Below are 24,138 nucleotides of genomic sequence, written 5' to 3' on the forward strand. Positions count from 1 at the left end.
GAGTTGTGCAGGAGGTGAGGCTGAGAGCACGTGACTCTGTGTGACAACACGGGCTCAGTATCCCTCATGCGAAAGGCTCAGAAGCAGAAGTCTTCCGGATATCACAATCTTCCCAGATTCCGGAATAAAGCACTTGCACTTATATACAATAAGAGCTCTTGGGGCTGGACCCTGGGCCCAAATATGTATGTGTTCTTGCACTTTATATACATAGCCTGAAGGTAATTTTTATATAAAACATTTAGTGCCCATGTACTCCCATACTGACCTGTCACGTGAGGTTGGGTGTGAAATTTTCCACTTGTGGCATCATTTCAGTCCTCAGATTTGGGGACTTTTCAGATTTCAGAGTTTTGAACCAGAGACATTCAGCCTATTGTAGCATGAAGACACACAGCCACAGACAGAGGGCTTTAGGTAAAGGGCCAAAAGCTTTAGCTTTATTGTGAAGGCGATAAGAGACACTGAGGGTGTGAACCAGGAGTCTGATGTGGTCAGACTGGCAGTCTAACCCTGGTCAGGAGAACGAAAGGCCTCAAAAGGCCACAGAGAAGAGCTTTAAAAGGGAGTCATACTGTTGATGTCAAGTCCATGATAACTGTTTCCTTGTGGGAGGGAATGACAGAATCATCTAACCAACCAGAAAGCTCAAGTTTCTATGCAAATGATGGTGCCATTCATTAGTAAAGAGAACTCAGGAGATGGAGATTCTGAACTATACTCAGCAGGGCCTGCCACAAAGTAGGTACTCAATAAATGACTGTTGATGTAGAATGGAAATTAATCAAAAGTTATAAAAGAATATAGGGGCTGAGGAGATGGCTCAGCAGTTGAAGGCATTTGTGACTCTTGCAGAGGACCTGGGTTCAGTTCCCAGTGCCCACATGGTGCTTACAACCATCTGTAACTCCAGTTTCAGGGGATCCAATGCCCTCTTCTGGTTTCTATGGGCACCAGTCATACATGTGGTGCACATACATACATGCAGACAAAAATACATAAAATAAACCTTAAAAATGTTCCAAGACAGAGAGCCAAGGATGGCCCAGTGGGTAAGAATGTATGCCACTAAGCCTGATGACCTGAATTCGATACCCACAGTGGAAGAAGAGACAACTATTAAAAAGTGTTCTTTAACCTCCACACACGTATAGTCATGTGATACATGTGTTTGCTTCTTTTTTTTAATATGATAGAAACAAACTTGCAGAGTCACTTGGCAACTTCTGTCACATAGATGACATAAGAGAACATGTTGTCCCTCATTCACTTGCACATCATCTTTGTGTGCCATCTGATCCAGAAGTACCCACTGGTGTCTCAGCCAGTCCTCAGATCTAGTCACAGCACCCACAGCAACTTCACCAGATGTGTAGACCAGCTGCAATCTGCATCCCCAGAAGACATCATGAGCAAACTACTGTACTTCTGCCCTACCTGGCCATGTAGTAAGAAGCTTGGGCTACTTCAAGCAGCTGGGCTTCCACACAGCACATTTCCTTAAAAAGTAGTAGATAACCCTCCCCGTGATGTGCCCACTGGTATTATGACCGGGCTTGTGCTAGATATGGAAGTGTCCACAAAATTGTTGTGAACATTTGAATATGCCAGAATATTTCAAAGTCCATGGAAACTGACATGATATATATACCTTCTAAGAGGAATTAACACTGTAGTTATTTATTCTATTATGCATAAGTATAAAATTAACTCCTCATGCTATAGTGCTGAAATAATTTGTTTTTAAATTTTTTTAATGGGGGCTAGGGAGGCAGTTTTTGGCCTGAAGTGAGGCAGATTACGGCAGCAGGCATATCTGGCTGAGGCTGTTTACCTCGTAGCAGCCAGGAAACAGACAGGCAATAAAGCATCCATCTTCTGGAGATCCATCTTCACCCAGTGACCTATCTCCAACTAAGCCTCACCTCCTACTTTTCACCTTCTCCCAATAACGATGACATACTATGGATTCATCAAGGACTTAATCCATTTATTAACCCATTCTTAGACACACACACACACACACACACACACACACACACACACACACACACACATGAGCTTGCAACCAAGCTCTCAGCAATGGGACATTTCTGGATTCAAATCCTAACAAAAATCTAAAAACATCTAGATCCTATTTATTTTATTTTATTATTTTATGCATTGACATGAAGACTATGAATGCTGTTGTATTTATTTCACTTACGAAGTCAGCTCATCACGCCGTCTCTTTGTTTGTAAGAGATGCTCAATTCTAAGTGGCCTAGACTAAACCTATGAGGTTACTCATTTGTTTTTTAAAACAATGAGTGTTTTGTGTGTTTTGTTTTTGGCAGGAGAACGTAAGTAGACCAAGGGCTACTTTTGAATTGCTTTTCAACTGCGCCTCACCCCAATGGTCTGGGTTGTATGTGGCTGCTGAGAGAGACCTCGGAGTGAGCCTCAGACACCGGAAGCAGGAAGACTAGAAACAAGCCTGACTAAAGAACCCTGTAAAGCTCAACTTTTAAGGGATGATAGAAGTCAAGGAGTAAACGGGAAAGCACTGGGTGACATGTAATTGGGCATTTTCATCAAAAAACTGCACAGCACCCCACCTTCCCAAAACTTCGCTTACATGTATGTCCCCACAGGGAAAGTGTTTAAGCAGTAAGTGGCCAAGAGGGTACTTCTCCGTGCCAGTGGAGGAGACCCGGGATTCAGTGAAAAGTGAGAACCGTTTGCCATTTAACCCATTCCAGGCTCCATCATGCTTACCCCTCCCACTGCCTTCCCCACCCCACACCCGTCCTCGCCCTTTCACATGGAGTCTGGGTTAGATGAAATTACTTTTATTGCTGGTGAGCCTACATTAGGCTGAATGCTCCTCTTTCAGAGGACACAGGGTACCAGACTGAAAGGCCGGGAGGGGAGGATCGCAACGGGGCGGTGGATGCAGGATTTTCTCCTTATTTGGGTGTAAGTGCTGCACGCTTTAAGGATTTATTTTTGGGACAAGGCATAAGCACCGAGTGGGGCAGGCAGCTCCAGTGATCAGGCTGCACTCTCTATTTGAAGCACGGGCCTCCCAGGATCTTCCTTGGTAGCCTGAGGAGGTTCTGGCTCCAGGGCAGACTCCAGTGAGGACTCCAGTGCAGCCGGCTGAGCTGCAGGCTGGCCATCTGGTGGGCCTTCCGAGCTCCGGACAGGCCCCAGACGTGGCGGCTTGACTGGTGTGGGTTGGGCAGCTTCGGGGCCTTTACGACTGGAAAGAGCCCTTCTTAGGCTTTGTACCTTCTGCAAGCCTGTGCGTCGCAGCCGCTGAGCCCGGGACTCCACCGGCTCCTCGTCTGAACTCTCTTCAATTTGATCCTCTGGTTGCTCTGGGCCCAGCACGGACTGGTCCTCGGGGCCCAAGAGCTCTGGTGCTTTCTGGAAGGCGCGGGCTGGGATTTCAGTCTCCTCCTGAATGTGACGACACAGCTTTGATTCTGGCGGGCACTTAGCCAGGACCAGCCTGAAACTCTCCCCGCGGTTACACCAAAGGAAGCTACTCCACCCTTTGCCTCTGCACGGGGAATTGGAGCCAAATGAGAGGAATGGGAAGATGGGACCCGGAGGAGAAGAGGGATGAGCAGGGAGGGGGAGAGTGGGCTGTGCAAGTCTGCAAAGGAGATGAAACCCTGTTAAGGTGTGAAACAAGACAACAGCTGTATGGGCGCTTGGAGGAGGCACAGAAACGCCACAACCGTTATTTTCATGTGGTTGGGACTGAGCAAATCTGCGGATTGACCTGAACTATAGCAGGGAAGGCGTGGATTGGCCAGGCTGGGAGTGAGAGAGGAATAAGGCCCGCTGTGGGAAGTGAGAAGTGGGTGCGGCTCTGAGAGTTTGTTCCACAACTGAGATGGTGGACGGGTGGAAGACGGGAGAACCCCTATGTGGTGGCCTAGAGGCGGGGACTAAGGGGTGCCTAAGGTCACTGACCTTGAAGAGCAGGACGTGCAGCTTCCCGCGCGCCACCAGCAGCCCGTGGTTGGCCTCCAGCCGCTGCACCTGAGCTGCACGGCGCAGCGCCCGCTCCTGGGCTGCATCCGCGTGAGAGCCCACGCGCTCCGCCTTGGCCAGCAGCTGCGCCAGTGTGTTGCTGGTGGTGTCGTGGCTGCGACTCAACGCGCCCAGGCCGCTCTGGATGCGGCGCACCGAGCCCGCCAGGCCGCCCTGCCTCTCAGCCAGGCCACCCTGACGCTCCCGCAGCGCCTCCAGCATGGTGGCCAGCTTTTCCAGCAAGGTCACCACAGTGACGGCGTGCACCGGACCCCCGGCCGGCGCCCCGGGCACAGGCCCCGACTCCAGCGCGCTCTCCCCCATGATCTCTGACAACCCTGTTTGCTCTCCCTGCGGCCGACGGCTGCGATCTGGGCTAGGGCCGCCTTTCTCCGCCTCCTCCCCAGCTCAGGCCGTGACTCAGCCGGGCGGAGTTGGCATCTCCCCTGGTGGGAGAAGGAGGAGGCCGAGCAGGGGGCGGGATGTCCGAAGGGGGCTTTTTTGAGGGCTCCGCCCAGGGATCTACGGGGGAAGCAGGCTGGCCCAGAGGTACCCCCTCAAGCCCCCTTTTCCCCCATGAGTTTGAGCTCTACATTTGCCCATCTCCCTGGTGGGCCTCTTTTTAGGCTTATGCTCTGCCACAGCAAAGGGCGAGCTACTGAGATTTTCATCCATGCTTCGTGTGATCAAAGAAAGGTTGTGTGCTGGTGGAGGTAGGGGGTTAAAGGGATAAGGCATAACCTAAGACTTCCAAACGCTGCTGAGCCCCACGCTGGGCGGAGGCCTAGGAAGTTTGGAATGTTCTGCTAAAGGCCGAAGGCAGGGCTTTGTGTGGAGGCGGGCTGGGCGGGGCATCCTCTGATATTTTCCAGGTTTAGCCTCTGGCTTCGTATATTGCTATTTCTTCCCATTGGTTTGTGTTGTCCTAGTTTGGGCTTCGTGGGGAATAGCTCAGCTGTGGGTTAGAATAAGTACTCCCTTGTCTGTTATTTAATGGAGGCTGACTCTGGTTCCTACCTAATGCCTTCAGTGCCCTGTCTCCGAAATTGGTGAATGTGATTATCTGGTACACATTGGAGTAGGAAGATCGTCAGTTGGAGACTAGCGTGGAATACATAGCAGTGTTAAAGTGGAAAGTCGCTACTTAAAGGTTTATTACTGATTTTTTATTGTGAAATTTTTGTTTTTTCCTATTTATATCGTACTTCGATTTGCCCATGTTGGACCCCAGACTACCAGAGCCATCTAAACCTAATGAACTAAGAGTTGTTTGAGACAAGGTTTCATGTAGTTGGAGCTGGCCCTAAACTCACTGTTCAGTCAAGGGTGACCTTGAACATCTGATCCTCTTGCTTCCACCACCCAAGTACTTGGATTACAAGTGTGTACCACCAAGCCTAGTTTATGCTGGTGCTGGAGATTGAGCCCAGGGCCCTAAGCACACTAACTGAGCTAAATCTACAACCCTGTTTCTGTGTTTCTGAGATAGAGTCTTGCTGTGTAGTTCAAGCCTCAAGCTCAAAATCCTCCTGTCTCAGACACCTGAGTGTTGGAGTAAGTGTTCACCACCACACCCATTAGCTGGTTGACAGATTAGTCGGTTGGTTGACTGCAGTGTTAAGGATAAAACCCAAAGCCTCAAGCATGCTAGACAAGTGGCCTGCCACTAAGCCACACCCCAGCCCAACAACTTGGAAATGTATGTGTGTATGTTGTGTGTGTGTGTGTGTGTGTGTGTGTGTGTGTGTGTGTGTGTGTAAATATGTGCATGTGAGTGCAGGGTGTGTGTAGATGATATGTGCATATAAGTGTGAATGCCCACAGAAGCCAGAGGCATTAAATCCTTCTGGAGGTGAAGTTACAGGTGATTGTGAGCTACCCAATATGTGTGGAGGGATAGAACCTGGGTCCCCTGGAAGAGCAAGGAATGCTCTTAACTACTGAGTCATCTCCCCACCCTGTAATTTCTATGTTTTGTGTTAGAAAAGAATTGTGGTTTCTGTGAGTTGCTTCAGAGGAGCTCAGGGAAAGAGGCAGCAGGAGACAGATGCCATGAGAAGATCATGGAGGACTTCCATTCTCCATCAGGTCAGATTCTCAACATGTCAAAATACAGTGCTTCGTGGAATCATTTTCTGAGTCCCAACATGACCCTTTGGCTATATAAATAAGAATTTATATCTGCAATTTCTCCCTCTCTCGCCAAGGTGATTTATGAACACAGGCAAGCAGCCAAGGCAGCTCCTATAAGGAAAACTACAGAAAAAATATTCTGGATTTTCAACTAAGACAATGCCTTCAGCAACTAAGAATCATACTCCCTTTGAGAGGAGAATTGGGCTTGCTGCTAGATTAGTGATTCACCAGTAGCCTCTGGGTTGTTTATAAATTGGAATCTTTCATCTCACACACCAATACAAGCTTAACGTTTCTGATTATCAAATGGAACAAAATCTTAGAAAAGATGCAAGATGTCTAGATGAGTTCATTATACAAGAAATACCCTTTGGGGCTGGAGAGTTGGCTCAGTGTTAAGAGCCCCTGGTAGCTCACAACCACCTGTAACTCCAGACCCAGGGGATATGAGACCCTTTTCTGACTGACATGGACACCAGGCACACCCATGGTACACATACATACATGCAGGCAAAGCACTCATACACATCAAATAATAAAATAAATGCATCTCAAAAGAAAATTAAAGAAATGTCCTTAGTCCTAGACATCAATTTCAGACACCCAGATAAACTAAGCATCCTTCAGGGACTTAACCCTTGGATTGGAAGTCATAGTTTGAACCACCAATCCTGAGTTTAAACTTCTGAAGCTATTAACCAAAATGAACTTTCTGCCCCTGAACTGGTTTCCTTGGGTGTTTGGTTACAGTAAGAGAAAGCTAATACAGACATGCTGGCTTGTATATTTACCAGTGACAAAGATTTTTCCCTTGTGTCTTAGTTACTTTACTATTTCTTGTGACAAAACACCATCATCAAGGCAACTTATGAAAGAAAGCATTTAATTTGGGGACTCACAGTAAGGGTCTATGACCTAACATGATAAAGAGCAGGGAAGAAGACAGGCAGGTGTGGCCTAGAACAGTAGCTCAGAGTTGACATCTTAAAAGCTAACTGGGAATGGTGTGGGCTGTTTGAAACCTCAAAGCCTCACCCCCAGTGACACATCTCTTCCAACAAGGCCACACCTCCTAGTCCTTCCCAAACAGTTACACCAACTGGGGGCCAAGCTTTCAAGTATATGAGCTTATGGAGGCCCTTCTCATTCAAACCACCTTGCCTTATAAACCAAATGATATCTGTTTTTGTTCCTTTTCACCTCACTGGTGCACTTACAGGCATCTGTGGTGGAGTCCTGCTAGGTGTAGGAAAACACAAGCTTGTTGCTGTCTTGAAGGCCATTGGTTGTTTTTGGTTTTTATCACTGGAGCATCTCTGGTGTTTCCAGTTGAAATGAGATAATAGGTCTCTGTACAGAGTTAACAGCTTGTCTCTCAAGCCCTTTCCTGTTTGCCATCCTTCTTGAGAATTATCCAGTATAGAATTGTAGAGCAGACACGGCCCAAGTTGGCCTAAAAGAAGATCAAAAGTCTGTGCCTACTCCCATGTATCTGTCTCTCCCAGAGTGAGTGGACCAGAGATCCAGAGTATCCAGTTTATAGGAGGAAACCCTCTATAGGCAGTGCCCCCCCCCCCCCCCCCCGCTGCTATTTTGATAGATAGCTGACTTCCTACTGTGGAATGACTTCAACTATTGTTACTATTCTTTTACTGGGAACTCCAGTAAGAGTTTCCAGGGACCTGGGCTAAAACAGACTTGTTGCCAACCTACAAGCTGCAAAGGGTGATTCATGCCATATGCTAAGCAAGCATCGAGGAGTAGGCGTGTTATTGGACCACGGTTTCACTCTCAGTTGTGGAAATGATATCGGAGATGTTTTGTGGTTATTTTAGTAAGCTGCCCTAACAGTGGAAATGAATAAAAGAGAGAGAAAGAAATAGAATTCTAAGTAAACTTTCCTCTGCTCCATCACAATGCCTAAAGATGTAGTTTTGCCGTTCAATGCTGTCATGTTCTTTATTCTTTCCCATACTAAATATCATACTTTTTAAAAGAGAAGTATGTCACTGTCCTAGAAAATAAAATGACTAATTCTGTTTTGTTTGTTTTCTAAAAGAAAAAACAAAAAACAAAAAAAAACATTAACAGGGAATGAGCCTCGGTGGACAGGCACTACCTTCCAGCCTTTGTTATAGGCATCCTGTCTACGGAAGGGGTAAGGCTACACCACACAATAAGGGGGCTCTGTGCCACTGGCAGTTTAAATACCTGAGTTAGGGGCAGCTGGAAAGAAGAATTTGCACTGTTTCCAGAAATTAAACTATTCAAATGAGAGACCTGGGAATGCCTTCAATGGCAAAGAATCAGGCATATTGCTTACTCAAATGACAGTTTTTTGTTGGTTTTGTTTTTCAGCTTTTATAGACTGAATATTATCTCTCAGAAAGATATGCATGAGTCCTAACTCCCAATACCTGTGAATGTGATCTTATTTGGATACTGGACCTTGGCAGATAAAATTAAGTTAATGCTCTTGAGATGAAATCACCCTGAATTTAGGGTGCACCCCTAGACTGTTGTCTTGATAAGGGAAGACACTGGACCTCAGGAAAGAAGATGATATGAAGACTGAGACAGACGTAGGGTAGCCACAGCCAAAGGTATGCAAATGATGGTTGGTGCCCCCAAAAATTAGGAGAGGCACATAAGATAGATAGATAGATAGATAGATAGATAGATAGATAGATAGATGATAGATAGATAATGATGATGATGATGATGAAGATAGATAGATAGAGATTATACACACACACACACACACACACACACACACACACACACACACACTGTCCTGTCCGGCTTTCTGGGGCATGCGCTGCTACTGACACTGATTCTGTCCATCTGCACACTGGAACCGTGAGGAGAATAATTGTGAGGAGGGGCATTATTTTAATGATTCTTTTTCCCCCTTCTTTCTTCCTATTTATTATTATTATTACTATTATTATTATTTTTAGAAAGTATTTCATGGAGTCAAAGCTGGCCTTGAACTTGCTGTATAGACCTTCTGATCCTCTTGAATGCTGGGATTATAGCTATGTACCAACATGCTCAGCCTCCACCTCCCAACCTCCATTTCTACCCCCACTCCCAGTGCTAAGGACAAGAAACCATGACCTAGAGAATTCTGGGCAAGCATTCAGCCTTGGAGATGCATCCCTAACCCCACAGTTCTGTAGTTCTAAGCCAGGTATATTACAATAGCTTGATACAGCAGTTTTAGGAAACTGTTAAACCTACAGACACCACCTAACAGCACTAGAACAGGAAAAAAGCACCTTGTAACAGCGGGCAGGAAGTCACCCTGTGAGAGGGAGGAGTTTGCACCTTGTAACAGCAGGCAGGAAGTCACCCCGTGAGAGGGAGGAGTTTGCACCTTGTAACAGCAGGCAGGCAGGCACCCTGTGAGAGGGAGGAGTTTGCACCTTGTAACAGCAGGCAGGAAGTCACCCTGTGAGAGGGAGGAGTTTGCTTACTGTTGTCATTTGCTTTTGCTTTGCTTTCAGAAACTGATCTTTTCCATCTTGCCTGGGTATCTGCAGAGCAGCTTCCTGCCATGAAGTATTGTCCCTATGCATTCATTGGCCTCTGTGCCTGGGAACTGCTGCATGGGCACAGAGGGCACCTGGGTGCCTTCAGGCCATCTGCCTCCTCAGGCTGAGGAACCAGGAACCTGGTGAGGTCCAGTCATGTGTGATACCTCAGTAAAACCCCCCACTCTATCCCCCACAGACAAAGAGAAGCTTAAACCAGGATTCGTAAGTGTAGATAAGAACTTAGACCCCTTTTCCCCGGGTGGCTGTATCTGCTACAGGGACTTTGGAAAACACAGTCAGGATATTCGACCAAAAGACTAAAAAGGAAGACAGGTTAAAATAAATTATATGGTCTGTGCCTTTAAGAACTAGCCTCACAAAGAAAGGGGAGAGCTCCTTCCAACCTCCCTGCTGTGAGTGAGAGATTTGGAAGAGCCTCCCTAGAGGCTTGTAAACTTAGAAAACACCTTGCTTTTGCATTCTGTACCTAAAGTCTCCAGTGGCGGCTTTGGGGACGTGATCTAGGCACAACAAGACCCTCACTCTATTGTCTCAAAAAGGGGGCCTTAGACAAAGATATCTCAATATAGATAGACCCAGGCCAGTTTCCAAGTCCCCAGAAATGATGGCACCAGCCCCAGGAACAAAAGAACAGAGTCAGGATGTCTGATGGTAACCAATTAACCACAAGATGCCCCTCTCCGGAGATAACATGACCAGACCCCGGAGAGGAGTTGTAAAACTCCTGACAGGGCAAACAGATAAGCTAGAATAAGATAAAGTCCAGGCCCGGGAAAAACTGGACCAATCAAGGATGGACCCGTACTAACCCCCTCCCCTCTAAGAAATTTTATGGGTTTTGCCTATAAAAACTAACTTCCCCAAGAAAGAGGGACTCCTCCCTGCCTCACTGTATTGGGTGTAGGAATGAGTCCCTGTCTAGACTTGTATCTGCAGAATAAACCTTGCTGTTGCATTCTGGACATCCAAGGTCTTCGGTGGTCTCTTTGGGGGGTCACAATCTGGGTATAACATTGCTGAAGCTCTTCCCTGGTCACAGCCTTTTCAGCGCCAGCTTGCTCTTCCTTCTCAGGGTCTCTGTAGAAGTCGAGATTAGCCATGGCCTAACAGATGTTCACATGAGATGATGCCATTCACCATTCACTTAGAGAAATTCTAGGGTGTGCATCCAGTCAGACCCCCTACGTGAGCTGCTTTATTGTTTCATGGGATCCTAACTGCCACTCAGCATAGACGAGAATCTGTGTTACTCAGAGCAATGGTGGGGTAGATTGACATAAGACACCTCTGCAAGAGGCTAATGGTGAGCCCCAGCATCCATCACCACCAGAAGGCTGCCTTGGTCTGGTTAAGGAAGGTCTCAGGAGTGAAGTGGCCAGAATATGAGTGACTCCCATGTCAGTGGCAAAGTTCAGCACAGCCTGGTCAGCATTCCTGGAGACAATGGCACTGACATCAGCAGACTTTCAGTGGCAACTGAGCAGCTAGCAGAAGCTTCTCCCGTGGTCTCCTCAGACTTATGAGATAGGTACTATCATTTTTCCTGTATAGAGGTACTGAATTCCCACTCTAAAGAGTTTGAAAACATTCCCCTACTAGATTTGTAGAACATCAAGGTTTCTGGACATTGTGTAAGTTTCCCTCTAAGTAAGTATAGAAATCCGTAGCAGGTAGTGAAGGAAGGCCAGGGGGATGGTTTGTTCAAAGCACACAGTGTGCATCAGGGCACTTTGCTCCCAAGTTGAGACTGAAGTTGTCAGGAGGCCAGAACTTCAGAAAATATACTTGCTACTGGAGCCAATTGCAGGAATGCAGGAGTTGGGCCCCCTCTTCGAAATATCTTGGGACATTCCAAAAGACAAAAGCCCAAAACGCATAAGTGAATAGACTCCATTGAGCCCTTTTCTGTAATGTAAGGAATTCAAAGCATTCTGGCATTCGAGAATTGCTGCCTGGAGGAGTGCTCCCGTTTTAGACAAATCACTAAAAAGCACTTGACGAAAGACAGCAGCATCCTTCCACCTGACATTTCTCAGCTGACTCTGATTCAAGGATTAATTCTACCACCCACGTGGTAAATGGCAGAGCAGAGCACTTGGGTAGCCCTGTGCACTGAGACGGAATGGAGACCTGCAGGCAAACTTGAACACGATGCTGTGGTGATTTCTAATAGGTTAAGGCTTAATTAAGGGCATTGTGAGCCCCTGGAGCTCTCTCCGTACTCATCTTAACACCAACATTCTATGTATTGACAGCTAGAACCAAGGAAGGTTAAGTAATTGACAAGCCACCTGTATCTACACCTGGGAAGTGATTTGACACACGTGGCTTAGCACTTGGGAGGCTGAAGCAGGCAGATTGCCATGAATCTGAGTCTAGCCTGGGCTACATAGTGAATACAGGCCAGCCAGGCTGTTGAGGAACACTATTCCAAGTGTGATGTGCCTCTTGCTGTCTTGAAATCAGAGCAGTTGTGATTGCCCATAGGAGACCCTCACAAGATTGGACCCACTAACATCGCCTCATAAAAATGGCCCTTGAGGTTCAAAGGACACATGAGGCCCTTCCCTGAGAATAAATAAGTGATTAATAATTGCTGTGGGGGGATACTCTAGTCTGGCTCCCCATAAGTTGCTCATGTTTCTGTAGGCAACCCCAAATAAACTCAACAAACTAGACTTGGGTAGAATCAGTTCTTTGGTCTATCACTGATCTGGAGTGAATAGACATTTGTTCAGCTCTCCCTATGAAAAGTTAGGCTTTTGTAACCTTTTAAGTAAACCTTCTATGTTTAGAATGGCAAAACAAGAGCCTATTCAAAAAGCAGGACGAGGAAAGAAGGAGGGAGGGAGAAAAGGAAGGAAAGAAGGAAGAAAGGGAGGGGAGGAGGGAAGGAGGCAGGATAGACTGACTCATATATACTTCTACACTATAAAATTTGTATAAAGGGGGCCGGCAAGATAGCTCCACAGGTAAAGTACTGGGTGAAACTATTGACTACACAAGTCTGACAACTTGAATTTGATTCCATGATGAAAGGAGAAAATCAACTTTCTAAAGTTGTCCTCTGAACTCCACAGGCATGCCATTTCACACACACATAAACACACACACACACACACACACACACACACACACAACCACTACCACCACCCAAGTAAATTTTTCTTAATTTTTCAGATATTGAGGACACCATATATTATGGTTACATGGCTCCATCTGAGTAGAAAAGCTACGAAGGTAGAAAAAACATAATGTCCAGATGGTGGTTTACTTATAAAGGTTACAAAATTGAAACTGGGAATCCTCAAAGAATAGCTACTGCTGTCTGTCTTTAATTTGGGATTTGGCTATCCTGGGGAAGCCAAATTAGAGTACCACCTGCTGAAGCTTGGAAAACAAGCTTAGGTTCCTCTAAAGTTGACCCCAGAAACACAGGGCAACTTCTGTGGCTGAGATCCCTGGAAAAGACCAGTCATTTATATGCTTCATGGGTAGACGTCCTATGTTACTGCTGCCTGCTGCCAAAATCTCAGACAGCATGAAGAATAGCCAAAATGTCTACTTTAGCATTGTCCAACACAAAATAATACACATAATTCTAAATTTTCTAATATTCAGGTTTAAAAAATAAAAAGAAAGCCAGGCAGTGGTGGCACATGCCTTTAATTCCAGCATTCAGGAGCCAGGGGCAGATATATCTCTGAGTTTGAGGCCAGCCTGATCTACATAGTGAGTTCCAAGACAACCAGATAACTACATAAGGAGACTCGGTCTTAAAAAAAAAAGAGAGAAAAGAAAAGAAAAGAAAAGAAAGAGGGCCCAAGTCTATAAAATTGTGTTGTTCTGATTGGGCCTTTTAATACATCCCTAAAACATTCTCATCCACACACATGTGTATGCATGTTTTTAATTAGGCATAACAAAAGTAATAATTTTAGTGTGCAATTAAAAAGGGAAAAGAAAGCATGAAGTAGCCCCAGGTTTTATGACCCAGTTATTCAGGCGAATTCTAGGAAGACTGAGCTTTGATACATCCATCCTAACAGAGAATGAATGGTAAATGTGACATGAAAGTGATTGTGAACACACATGACACATTGTATTAGCAAGATAGAAGAGGTTCCAGCTGCACTTTCGGAGGGAGCGAGGTTAACTCCTGGGGAGTCTGTGGACTGCCTTTTGGTTTTCTGACTGCTCTACTTCGTCAGGTACCTTAGGGGATTGTATTAGGGTTGGTATCTTGCTTTTCTGGGAACAGGGACAAACCACCTTCCAGGGCTAGGCATCTAGAGAGTAATGTGTTAGACACGGCCCTGCTGGGTGGTTCAAGTGCGCTGTTTTGAGGTCTTTCCTTTGGAAGCACATGCGGCCTCTACCCTTCCAGAGATGCCTGTCTTTTGTTTTGTTTCCTTGTTTCTTTGCCCCGCCCCTCATCCTGGAAGAGGGTCATGAAGGTCTGGATATAAGGCACATTTGCCTTTATTCTTATAAAATAAGCCTGGCGATAGATAAGATGGTGCTATGGTTTAAGTTTCCATCCTTCATTTTTCCACTGAGTCCAGAAGTTGTTACAGTAAAATATTAGCCTATTTCCCTTTATATTTCAGGATCAAACTCATTTAAAGATTTTACTCTGTGTGTGTGTGTGTGTGTGTGTGTGTGTGTGTGTGTGTGTGTGTGTGTGTGTAGGTGCTCACAGAGGTCAAAAGAGGTCATCAGATCCCCTGTAACTGGTGTTACAGGTGTTTGTGAACCACCCAACATGGATGTTGGACACCAAACTCTGGTCCTCTTAACAACAAGCATGCTTTACTGATGAGCCATCTATCCAGCCCCTCATTCCAATCCTTGGGGCTGCGTTGTAGTATAGAGTCCAAAGACCTGAAGGTGAATTTCCCATGGTGATCCTAAGGAGAGAGATGGGAAACTGGAGGCCTCTAGGGTGGAAAAGGTGTATCGCTTGCCTACCCTGTGTCCTCAGCATCTGATTGATGCATCCCATTTGCCATCATTGCAGCCCAGGTCTACCCAGGCAGGATCGAGACATATCCACAGAAGAATTACAATTGCTGGTTTGAATCCCAGCTCTTTTAGATTTGTTCTTTCCCTATCTGGGATTTGAACCAATCACTTGCATTATCTTTCTCCTGGGACTAAAATCTAAAATACTGACATACAAGTCCCTGCTTCGAGCATAAAGGCCCAAGCTACGATGGCTAGGTTCAGGAAAAAGACTTGTTCTCATGAATGTCTCTGGGTTTTGTTTTAGGTTGCCATTCAAAGTAAAAATACAAATGGAAATGTTTTTTCTTTTTCTCCCTGTAGAGCTCACATTTGGGGGGCTGTCTTGTTACCTGGGGAACTACATCCATACTCTCAGGGATATGCCCGTGGATCATGGCTGAGCGGAGAGAATATGACAGCATTTAGAATGTGGTGGAACAGAAGTAAACAAAGTGCCGCTGTGGGAGAGCATGGAGCAATGTTAACCAGAGCCCAAGAGGGGAAAGAGCCCATTGCGTGAGCCAGACTTGGGCTCTCTGTTTCCCAGCAATAGCTCAGATATTTACCTCAGACTACAGCTGGCTTGGCTTCTTGTTTGTTCTTCAGAAGGATCACGACTCTATCACCAGGTAAGGACCCTGAAGTTGGCCTTCATATCACATCTGCACCCTGACTTTGAGCTCTAAAGAAGGAAGCATCTTAGATTCAAAGAGGGAGCAAGTGAGAGCATCCACTGCTACCACCACAGTACTTGCGTTGGAGCCCGCTGCTTCTGAGTCTAGTCATGCTTTCCTGGCAGGACTCTGAGCAAGAGAAAGGAAGGAAGAATGGGAGTAAGCAAGCAATGTCAGTAGCATGTGAAAGTCTGGAGTGTGACAGTGTTCAGGGAACCAATCGGCACTGTAGATCCCAAGCAGTCACATGGGCCTCATTGTCTTTATTACTGCCTTCATGGCTACCCAATATGAGTGTCACCATCTTAGCTAACCACACGACTGCCATCATATTTGGTTGTCCTCTGCCTGTGATGGATAGACACCTCCATCCATGTGTGAGCCTGATTTCCATAGGCATGAGTTCCCTGTAGGATCTGCGCATTTCCTGGCCTCAGCTGGGATCTGTCCAACATCTGTGGGTCTGCATGGCCTTCCCAATTTAAATGTGGACTTTCCCCCAACAGCTGCCTCCCAGTCTCAAGTGCCAAATTGGCAGCCTCTAGCCAGGATGCATGTTTCTTTGGCCCGGCATAAGCTTGGCCAGTGTTCCAGTAGGTCAGAGTAGAAGGTCCAGGCACACCATTGGCTCTGAGCCTTGGGCACAATACATTGCAGAAAGGAAAGAGACAGGAAGAGGTTGGATTTAGTGCCTCCTACAGGATCATCAGGCCTCCTACAGGAGTTTGCTCACCATTTCCAAGAGCTCCTAGGAGGTTCAATAGTGGAGAAGAAATAGCATAAATCTTAAAAACTCCTGGCTGATTCACTTGCTGCTGTAGCTGTGGTCAGAGTCTATGGGGCACCAACTGAGATTTCCAGGTTCTCGGCCCAGGGACACATGGATGGTGATGGAAGGAGAAATAGTTGATTAAGAAAAAGAAAGGGGCCGACAGCACACCTTAATCCCAGCACTTGGGTGGCAAAGGCAGGTGGGTCTCTATAAGATCTAGGCTAGCCTGGTCTACATGGTGAACTCCAGGCCAATCAGATCTAAATAAGGAAACACTATCTTAAAAATAAAAGAAAGAAAAATAAATAATAGAAACAGGCACTCTTGAGAATATGAAATTCAGCTGGAGAATTGGGGGAAAGTCTGAGGACCAAAATTCCTAAATGTCATGACCCCTTGTAGATCAGTTACTTGGTACTTAGAGATCTTGGGATTTTCTCACGTGTCCTCTGTTTTGTTCCATGCAGCTTGTGGTTTTCTGGTCTTCCTCTGCCATTGGTTTTGTTGCTGTTTTGGTTTGATTTGGGGTGTGTGTGTGTGTGTGTGTGTGTGTGTGTGTGTGTACTTCAGACCTCTTAAATTCTATAGCAGAAATTGACAGAAAGTGGCTCTAGAGGTTAATCTAGCTGCCTCGGGTTCAGGGCTATCAAAACCCAAAGTTACTATCAATTAGTGAAGTCTTCTCCAGACCACCAAGATAGGGGGAGGCAGTATTTACAAATCATAGCCTGAGCCCAGCCTCCTGCGGCCTGCACTGTTCAGCCTCTCAGCCTCTGGTCCTCTGGCTTGCCACAAATGTTTCCTGGGACTGTCTGTCATCCAGGGACTGCAGCAGACTAAATTCCCAAACCCTGACTCATGACTTCTCCACTCTCATGCCCTCCAGGTGGCTCGGTTTGAAACAAGGCATTTTCTCTGGAGTGGTGCCTTCCCACTGCCCTCTGAGTCATCCAGCACACTCAGTTCTTCTCCATTGCTGACCTGTGCGTCAGAGGAATCTGGTCTCACCAAAACCCACAACTGGATTTGAGGCTTCTGAGGCCTGTGGGTTGATTTTGCCTGTAGTAATGTCTGCATCTCTTCACCAGAGCTGCTTGGCTTGCCTCTTGAAGGAGGCTCCTGCTTCTCCTCCCCTACCTCACCACCACCCTGCAGGGAGCCTGTGGCTCAGCTGGGTTCAACTTGGCTGATTCCTTCCCACCTCTCATACATCCTTTTCTCAGCACTTTCCAGTTGTTTATGACCTGTCAACGTGCTTCCTCTTCCTCTTCTTTTTTTTTTTAAGTTTTATTTATTTTTCTATGCACTCAGAAAATCCAAGTGTTATGCCTGCATGTATGTAAGGACACCATATGCACCTAGTGCCCGAGAAGAGAATACCAGATCCCCTGGAACTGAAGTTATGGATGAGTGTGAGCCACCATGGGTACTGGGAACTGAGCCCATGTTATCTGTAAGAGCAGTAAATAGTCTTAACGGCTGAGCCACAGCTAGGTCAGGCAGAGGCAGCTCCTAGCCTGCCATCAATTCCAGAATTCTTCCACACTATTCTTTTAAATACTCTACTGTCCTCTGGGGACCATCCAGGCCCTAAATGGCAGCCACTCTCCTGACTTCTAACACATTTGATTATTGATAGGACCAATTTGAAAACATTTGTGCAGATTAAATCAATTAGACCTCACAATTCCATTTCACAGAGAAGGGACAGGGAAATCCAGCTGTTAGGCTGCTGGCTGAGATCACAAGGCTGTTAAGTAGCCAAGCTGGGATCCAGCCCAAGTTCCATAGAGAAGCCATGATACCCAAAACATCACAGCAACTTCCCAGACAGCCTGAAACCAGCAATGTCAGTTTCCTCAGATCAGAAGCACTGTGCCAAGCATGGTGGCAAATGCCTGTAATCCTCTTCTCAAGCATGGGGGTCACATCCTGTCTTGATTAAAGTGACTATTGCTGTGATGAAACACCATAACCAAAAGCAACTTCAGGAGGAAAGGGTTTATTCAGCTTACACTTCCACATCACTGTTCATCATTGAAGGGAGTCGGGACACAAACTCAAACAGGGCAGGAACCTGGACAAGAGCTGATGCAGGGGCCGTGGGGGTGGGCGTGGGGGGTTGCTGCTTACTGGTCTGCTCCCCATGGCTTGCTCAACCTGCTTGCTTATAAAACCCAGGACCACCAGACCAGGGGTGGCCCCATCTGCAATGGGCTGGGCCCTCCCACATCAATCACTAAGAAAATGCCCTACAGGCTTGCCTGCAGCTTGATTTGTAGAGGCATTTTCTCAATTAAGATTCCTTCGTCTCGAGTAACTCCAGTCTGTGTCAAGTTCACATAAAACTATCTACTACACACCCTGTGTCTCAAGTCAGGTCCAGCTACCCATTATCCTCAACAGGCCAGTTAAAAGAGCCAAATTAAAAGAAAAAGAAAAAGAAAAGCAGAAAAAAGAGATTTATTCAATGTGGACACTCTGAGAAGAGAGACAAACCATCCAGCAAATCTGAGCCCTGAAGTGAGGTCAGAGTTTAAATAGAGGGCCAAGGATACACACATCCGAACAGTCTCAGTCAAGGTGTGGTCCCACCTGCCACCGACTCATTATTGTTTGGGTCTCCATCTGACCCATCATTGTTTGGATTCAGCCTATATGGTGGTTGCTAGAACTGTGTGGAACCTCTTTTCCTGGAGGCACGTGTCCCTTGCGGTTGGCACTTTGTCCTTCTCCCAGCACGAGAGCCCTAGAGGAATTCCCATTTCTTCGAGGTCCCTTGTTTCAAGAGCCTAAGAGTCAGACTGAGAGATGCAAGTGTCTATTTAGAATACCTTCCCCTCTACAGGATAGTTAGAATACATGTGTTCTAGAACCATCTTCAGAGAATCAGTATTCAAGGTCACCTTCAATTATACTGTGAGTTCAAGGCCTGGCTGGGCTACACAAGACCCTATTTTTAAAAAAGCAAAGAAGAAAGCCTAGAAGAAACTAACCACTCTTTGCATCAGCTTTTAGCTCATCTCTTTCTGCATGCTCTTACTCACTGAAGGAGGTATGAGGACCAGATGGAGAAGGGAAGTACTCAAGAGCCATGGTTGTAAGTGGGAGAGTCAGGACTGTAGCCCAGTCCAAGATAAATATCATCTCCAATATAAATTTTATCAGTCAGTCCCACCTATGGGCCAGGCAGAGACTGCAGGAAACCAGAGTCAAGGAGATGCATGCAGCTGAGTGGGCAGGGAAGAGAAGACTCTCAATCGGAGGCTCTAGTAGGGGCTGACTTTTGGGGCACTTTGATTGTCCTTACATCCACAATAAACTGGAAAGGAACAGAAGTCCATCCAATTTTGTGGGAGATTAAGGCATTCTTCACAACCCCAATTGTGTACTCTGGATTACTCACTTAATTACAGTCTTTCTACTTACATAAAACAGTTGGTAATGACAGTTACATAAAACACTGTTGTCACATGATGAGTTGTTTCCCATCCCAATAGAAAGAGATTGAACTAAATCTAAAATGACTTAAGTTTGTTAATGTTAATGACTCCTGAGTGTTGGATGCTTTGAATAGTGCCTGATTAGGAACAGAGAGGACCTCAGATGATTTGATAAGAAGGTAAAAAGCCATGAATCCATACTCAGAGGACAAACTGTTGGTCCTAGCAATCATCCCTTACTCAAGGGGTGACCCTAGTGCATTACCAAGCTTTTCTGATGTCTAGACCATTTCCTCATAGTAATGGAAATATGGGTCCTGAAAGTGGAAGAAGACCCTCCATTTTCCAAAATGGAGCTTTATTGGCATTCTTTGAGGATCAGCTAACAGCATTTCCCAAACATGCCCCCATGTGGTCAGGTTGCTCCACAGCTTTTGACTCAGCCTGGCTATAACCCCTTTTTGGAACTCATACCACAGAAGCTTCAGATGAAGTGACATATATGAGTTTTCTGCCTTGTCCAAAATCCGCCACACATGTATGGACACATATATTATACAGGGATCCATCTGTATCCCTAAGGGACAAATTCTGAGATTTTCTCCCAGGCCCTCATATGTCTAGACATCAAAATCATCTAACTCTTGAGTCTCAAATATAAAGTTGGGCAGATTCACAGATAACCCAGACATCTTCCTATATACTTTAAACCATTTCTAGATTATTTATAATATACATTAAAATCTAAACACTAGGTAAACAGTTGCTATACAGTACAGTTCTGAGAAGAAGAAGAAACAAACATGTCTATAGTGCAGACTAAACCATTACGGCTCATGAGTGAGAATGAATCACTAGCTAACTTGTTCAGATGAGTGCTGGAGAGAGACTGGGGTCTGCAGTTATGAGAACCTATAGCAGGATGTGCCTACACACCACTTCCTTCAAATACAGTCAGTAGAGCTCTCGACTAAGTGCAAGGCCATTAAAGTTTTGTTTTTTTTAATGGAACTTCCTGTGATCTTTTAATAAATCTTTTCATTCACCAGTTGGCTAACTCTACAGACGTAAAACTCAAGCTTATGAAGAGCTGAATTTTGCACATTGGCAAATAAAACCCATCAACTTGATGCTTACAGTGTGACCCATTTTGATAAACTTACCCAAGGGTTTCTCTAGTTTTAAACTGTCTGATATGACAGCCAACAGCTACATGTGGCTGTTTGTCTTAAACTTTGTAGAATAAAGTAAAATGTAAAACTCTATCTTCAATCACCCTACCCACTTCTTTGGTTTTTAATTGTTTAGTTATTTTGTTTTTGTTTTGAGACAAGGTCTCACTGTGTAGTTCCTGGCTGGCCTGAAACTCCCTGTGCAGAGGAGGCTGGCCTCAAACTCACAGAGATCTACCTGCCTCTGCCTCTGGAAGCTGAGACTGGGATCAAAGACATATACCACCATGCCTGGCTCATACTTGCCCACTTTTAAAAGTGCTTAACAGGCTGGGTTTGGTGGCACATCCCAGCTACTTGGGAGACTGAGGCAGCAAAATTAAAAGTTCAAGGCTAGCGGGGGCAACTTAGTAAGAGCCTATTTCAAAAATAAAAACTGAAAACTGGACTGGAATGTACCTCAGTGGTAAGGAAGCTGCCTAAATAGGCAACGATTCTGCATCGAATCCCCAGCTCTGAAAACAAAACAAAACTCAAGTGCTTAACAATTCATATGAGAAGGACCGTAGGGATGGCCATGGGCATTTTTGTATATGTCTTATAAAGGCACATTTGAGCCGTCAGGATTGCTCAGGGGGTAGAGACACTTGTTCCTAAGTTTGACAACCTGGGGTCCATCTCTGGGACCCTCATGATAAAAGGTGACAACTGACTTCTGGTGGTTGGCCTCAGTGGTTAAGAGCATTTGCTGTTCTTGCAAGGACCCAGGTTCTATTCCCAGCACCTACATGGAAGCTCACAATCATCTGTAACTCACAGTTCCAGGGGATCCGATGACATCTTCTAGCCTCTGAGGGTATCAGACACACATGCATGAAAAACATTAAAAAAGTAAAAATAAATCTTAAAAGAAAAAAATTAATGCAAGAATGGAAGTAGCTAAGAAAACAAGCAAGAGAGGGGACATGGTGCTGGAAAGCTGTAATCCTAGCACCCGGGAGGTGAAGGCAGGAGGATCAGGTGTTCAGTGTCATCCTCTGTGACGCAGACAATTTGTGTCAGGCTGGGCTACATGAGACCCTGTCACAAAAACAAACAAACAAACAAACAAAAACAAAACAGGAGACTGGGAGATTATCCGGTAGCAATTCACAGATGGGCTATGGGCTAGCCATAGGCTATGGTTTGAAGATGTTTGAATTCTTGGTCTTCAGCTGGTAATGCTGTTTGGAATCTTTAGATGGTAGATCCACTCTGGAAAAGTGAGTCACTGGGGGCGGGCCTTGAGGTTTTTCCTCACTTCCCGTCCACTTTGTACTTCCTGGTTGTAGATGCGGTGTGAGCAGCTGCCTCCCACCCCTGCTGCCATGCCCACCATGATGAACTCTATCCACTGGCAGTTTAAACCAAAATAAACCCTTCAACCCTTACATTGTTCCTGTCAGATAAATTAGTGACAACAAAAATGAAAGTGGCCGGGCGGTGGTGGTGCATGCCTTTAATCCCAGCCCTCGGGAGGCAGAGCCAGGCGGATCTCTGTGAGTTTGAGGCCAGCCTGGTCTACCAAGTGAGTTCCAGCAAAGCTACACAGAGAAACCCTGTCTCGAAAAACCAAAAAAAAAAAAAAAAAATGAAAATGACTAATAACGCCATGCTTGAGTAATCCCAACACTCAAGAGGCTGGGGTAAGAAGACCATGAGTTCAAAGCCAGCCTGGGATACATAACAAGACCCTGTGTTTAATTAATTAATTAATTAATTAATTAATTAAAACTATGGTGCCAAGGCCAACAAGATAGGTCAGTGGGTAAAGGTGTGAGCCTGACAGCCTGAGTTTGATGCCCAGGACCCACAAAACAGAAGGAGAAAACAAATAAAAGCTGTCCACACACAAAACATGGCCCCCATAAGTAAAATACACTTTAAAATTTTTAATTGTTTAAGACATCCAATGCCAGTGGGATAAGAAAGTTATGATTAACTTTAAATAAAGCTTTGTATGGAGGGGAGGACAGACAAGTATACCTGTAATCCTGCACTCACGAGACAGCAACAAAATGATCTCGATTTGGAGCTCTACCTGAATTACATAGTGAAAGCCAACTGGAACAGCACAATAGGATTCAGTCTACAAAGGAGGAGCAGGAAGGAGGATATTTTCCCCTTCTTTATATGTCCTCTGTGATCCATTTCATTTAAAAAATATTTGTTATATATATATGTGTGTATATGTATATATATATATGTATATATATATATATATATATATATATATATATATATATGTATGTATGTATGTATGTATGTATTTTGCCTGTATGTGAGTCTGTGCATTGAGTATGTGCCAGGTGCTCTCAGAGACCAGAAGAGGGCATCAGATTCCCCTGGGACTTGGAGTTATAGAGAATTATGAGCTACCTTGCAGATGCTGGGAATTAGGCCCCAGTCCTCTGGAAGAGCAGCCAGTGCTTTTAACCCCTGAGCATCTCTCCAGCACTTATAACCCTCTTATCCAGTACCAAACCAGGTAAGTACTGGAACTAACCCAAAACATCATTCTTAAAAGATCTGAACCCCTGGTAAATTAACCTGCACTGTGCTAAGGTTCAACTTACCTTAACCAAAAGACATATATTGTATAAAAAATAATGGACACATGCACAAAAACAAAACAAAACAAAATGCAGCTTCACCTCAAAGGGAATAAAAATAGTTTTATTCTAAAGCCAAATATGATTGGCCATGGCCTGGAACACAGATTCAGAATAACCCAAATACTATGTTCATACAACTCTTTTTCTGTCCCACCAGTCAGCTCCCAAATAATGACACAGAGACTTATTATTAATTATAAAAACCTATAGCTTAGGCTTGTTCCTAACTAACTCTTATAACTTAAATTAACCAATTTGTATCAATCTATGTTCTATCACATGGTGTTACCTCTCTTCCATCTGTGTCTCCCATTTACTCTGCATGTCTCCTGACATCGCCGGTGCACCTAGATTCCTCCTCCTCTTTCTTTCTTTCCCTGGAAATCCTTCCTATACCTTCTGCCTAGCTATTGGCCGTTTGGCTTTTATGACACTAATCACAGCAAATACATCTTCACACAGTGTACAAATATCCCACAACAAGGTTCCAATGTGGAAGTAGTTTTAAGAAGTTTTTATAGTAGCAGAACAAAGAAAGTTACAAATCAAAGCTTTTTTTTTTCTTCAAATACACTGGTGGAAATATCAGTTAGGCGATTTACAGCCAAGCAGAAAACCTTTGTTACAGACCTCAGGTATTATGTAATGGCAATCTTAGCCTTTGGATTGGTGGAAACTACATTCCTAAGGGATT

The 24,138-nt window shown here is 45.2% G+C and overlaps 1 protein-coding gene across 1 annotated transcript; it reads right to left on the reverse strand.

Moving 5' to 3' along the window:
* Window positions 1-2,815: 2,815 nt before the first annotated feature.
* Cavin3 (caveolae associated protein 3) lies at window positions 2,816-4,453 on the reverse strand. The gene is made up of 2 exons (XM_006991728.4): window positions 3,967-4,453; window positions 2,816-3,444 (listed from the first exon to the last, which is right to left on the reverse strand). Exons 1-2 carry the CDS (start codon window positions 4,348-4,350, stop codon window positions 3,034-3,036), a joined length of 795 nt encoding a protein of 264 aa, XP_006991790.1. The 5' UTR covers window positions 4,351-4,453; the 3' UTR covers window positions 2,816-3,033.
* Between the last annotated feature and the right edge of the window lie 19,685 nt (window positions 4,454-24,138).

Source organism: Peromyscus maniculatus, chromosome 1 (genome assembly GCF_049852395.1).
Source record: "Peromyscus maniculatus bairdii isolate BWxNUB_F1_BW_parent chromosome 1, HU_Pman_BW_mat_3.1, whole genome shotgun sequence".
Taxonomy (NCBI): domain Eukaryota; kingdom Metazoa; phylum Chordata; class Mammalia; order Rodentia; family Cricetidae; genus Peromyscus; species Peromyscus maniculatus.

What these genes read in the sequence shown, in the direction of transcription:
- Cavin3 (XM_006991728.4), bottom strand. Translation starts at nt 4,350, where the DNA reads ATGGGGGAGAGCGCGCTGGAGTCGGGGCCTGTGCCCGGGGCGCCGGCC. An exon ending in TGCACGTCCTGCTCTTCAAG is followed by an intron (nt 3,445 to 3,966) that starts GTCAGTGACCTT and finishes CGTCACATTCAG; the next exon opens with GAGGAGACTGAAATCCCAGC.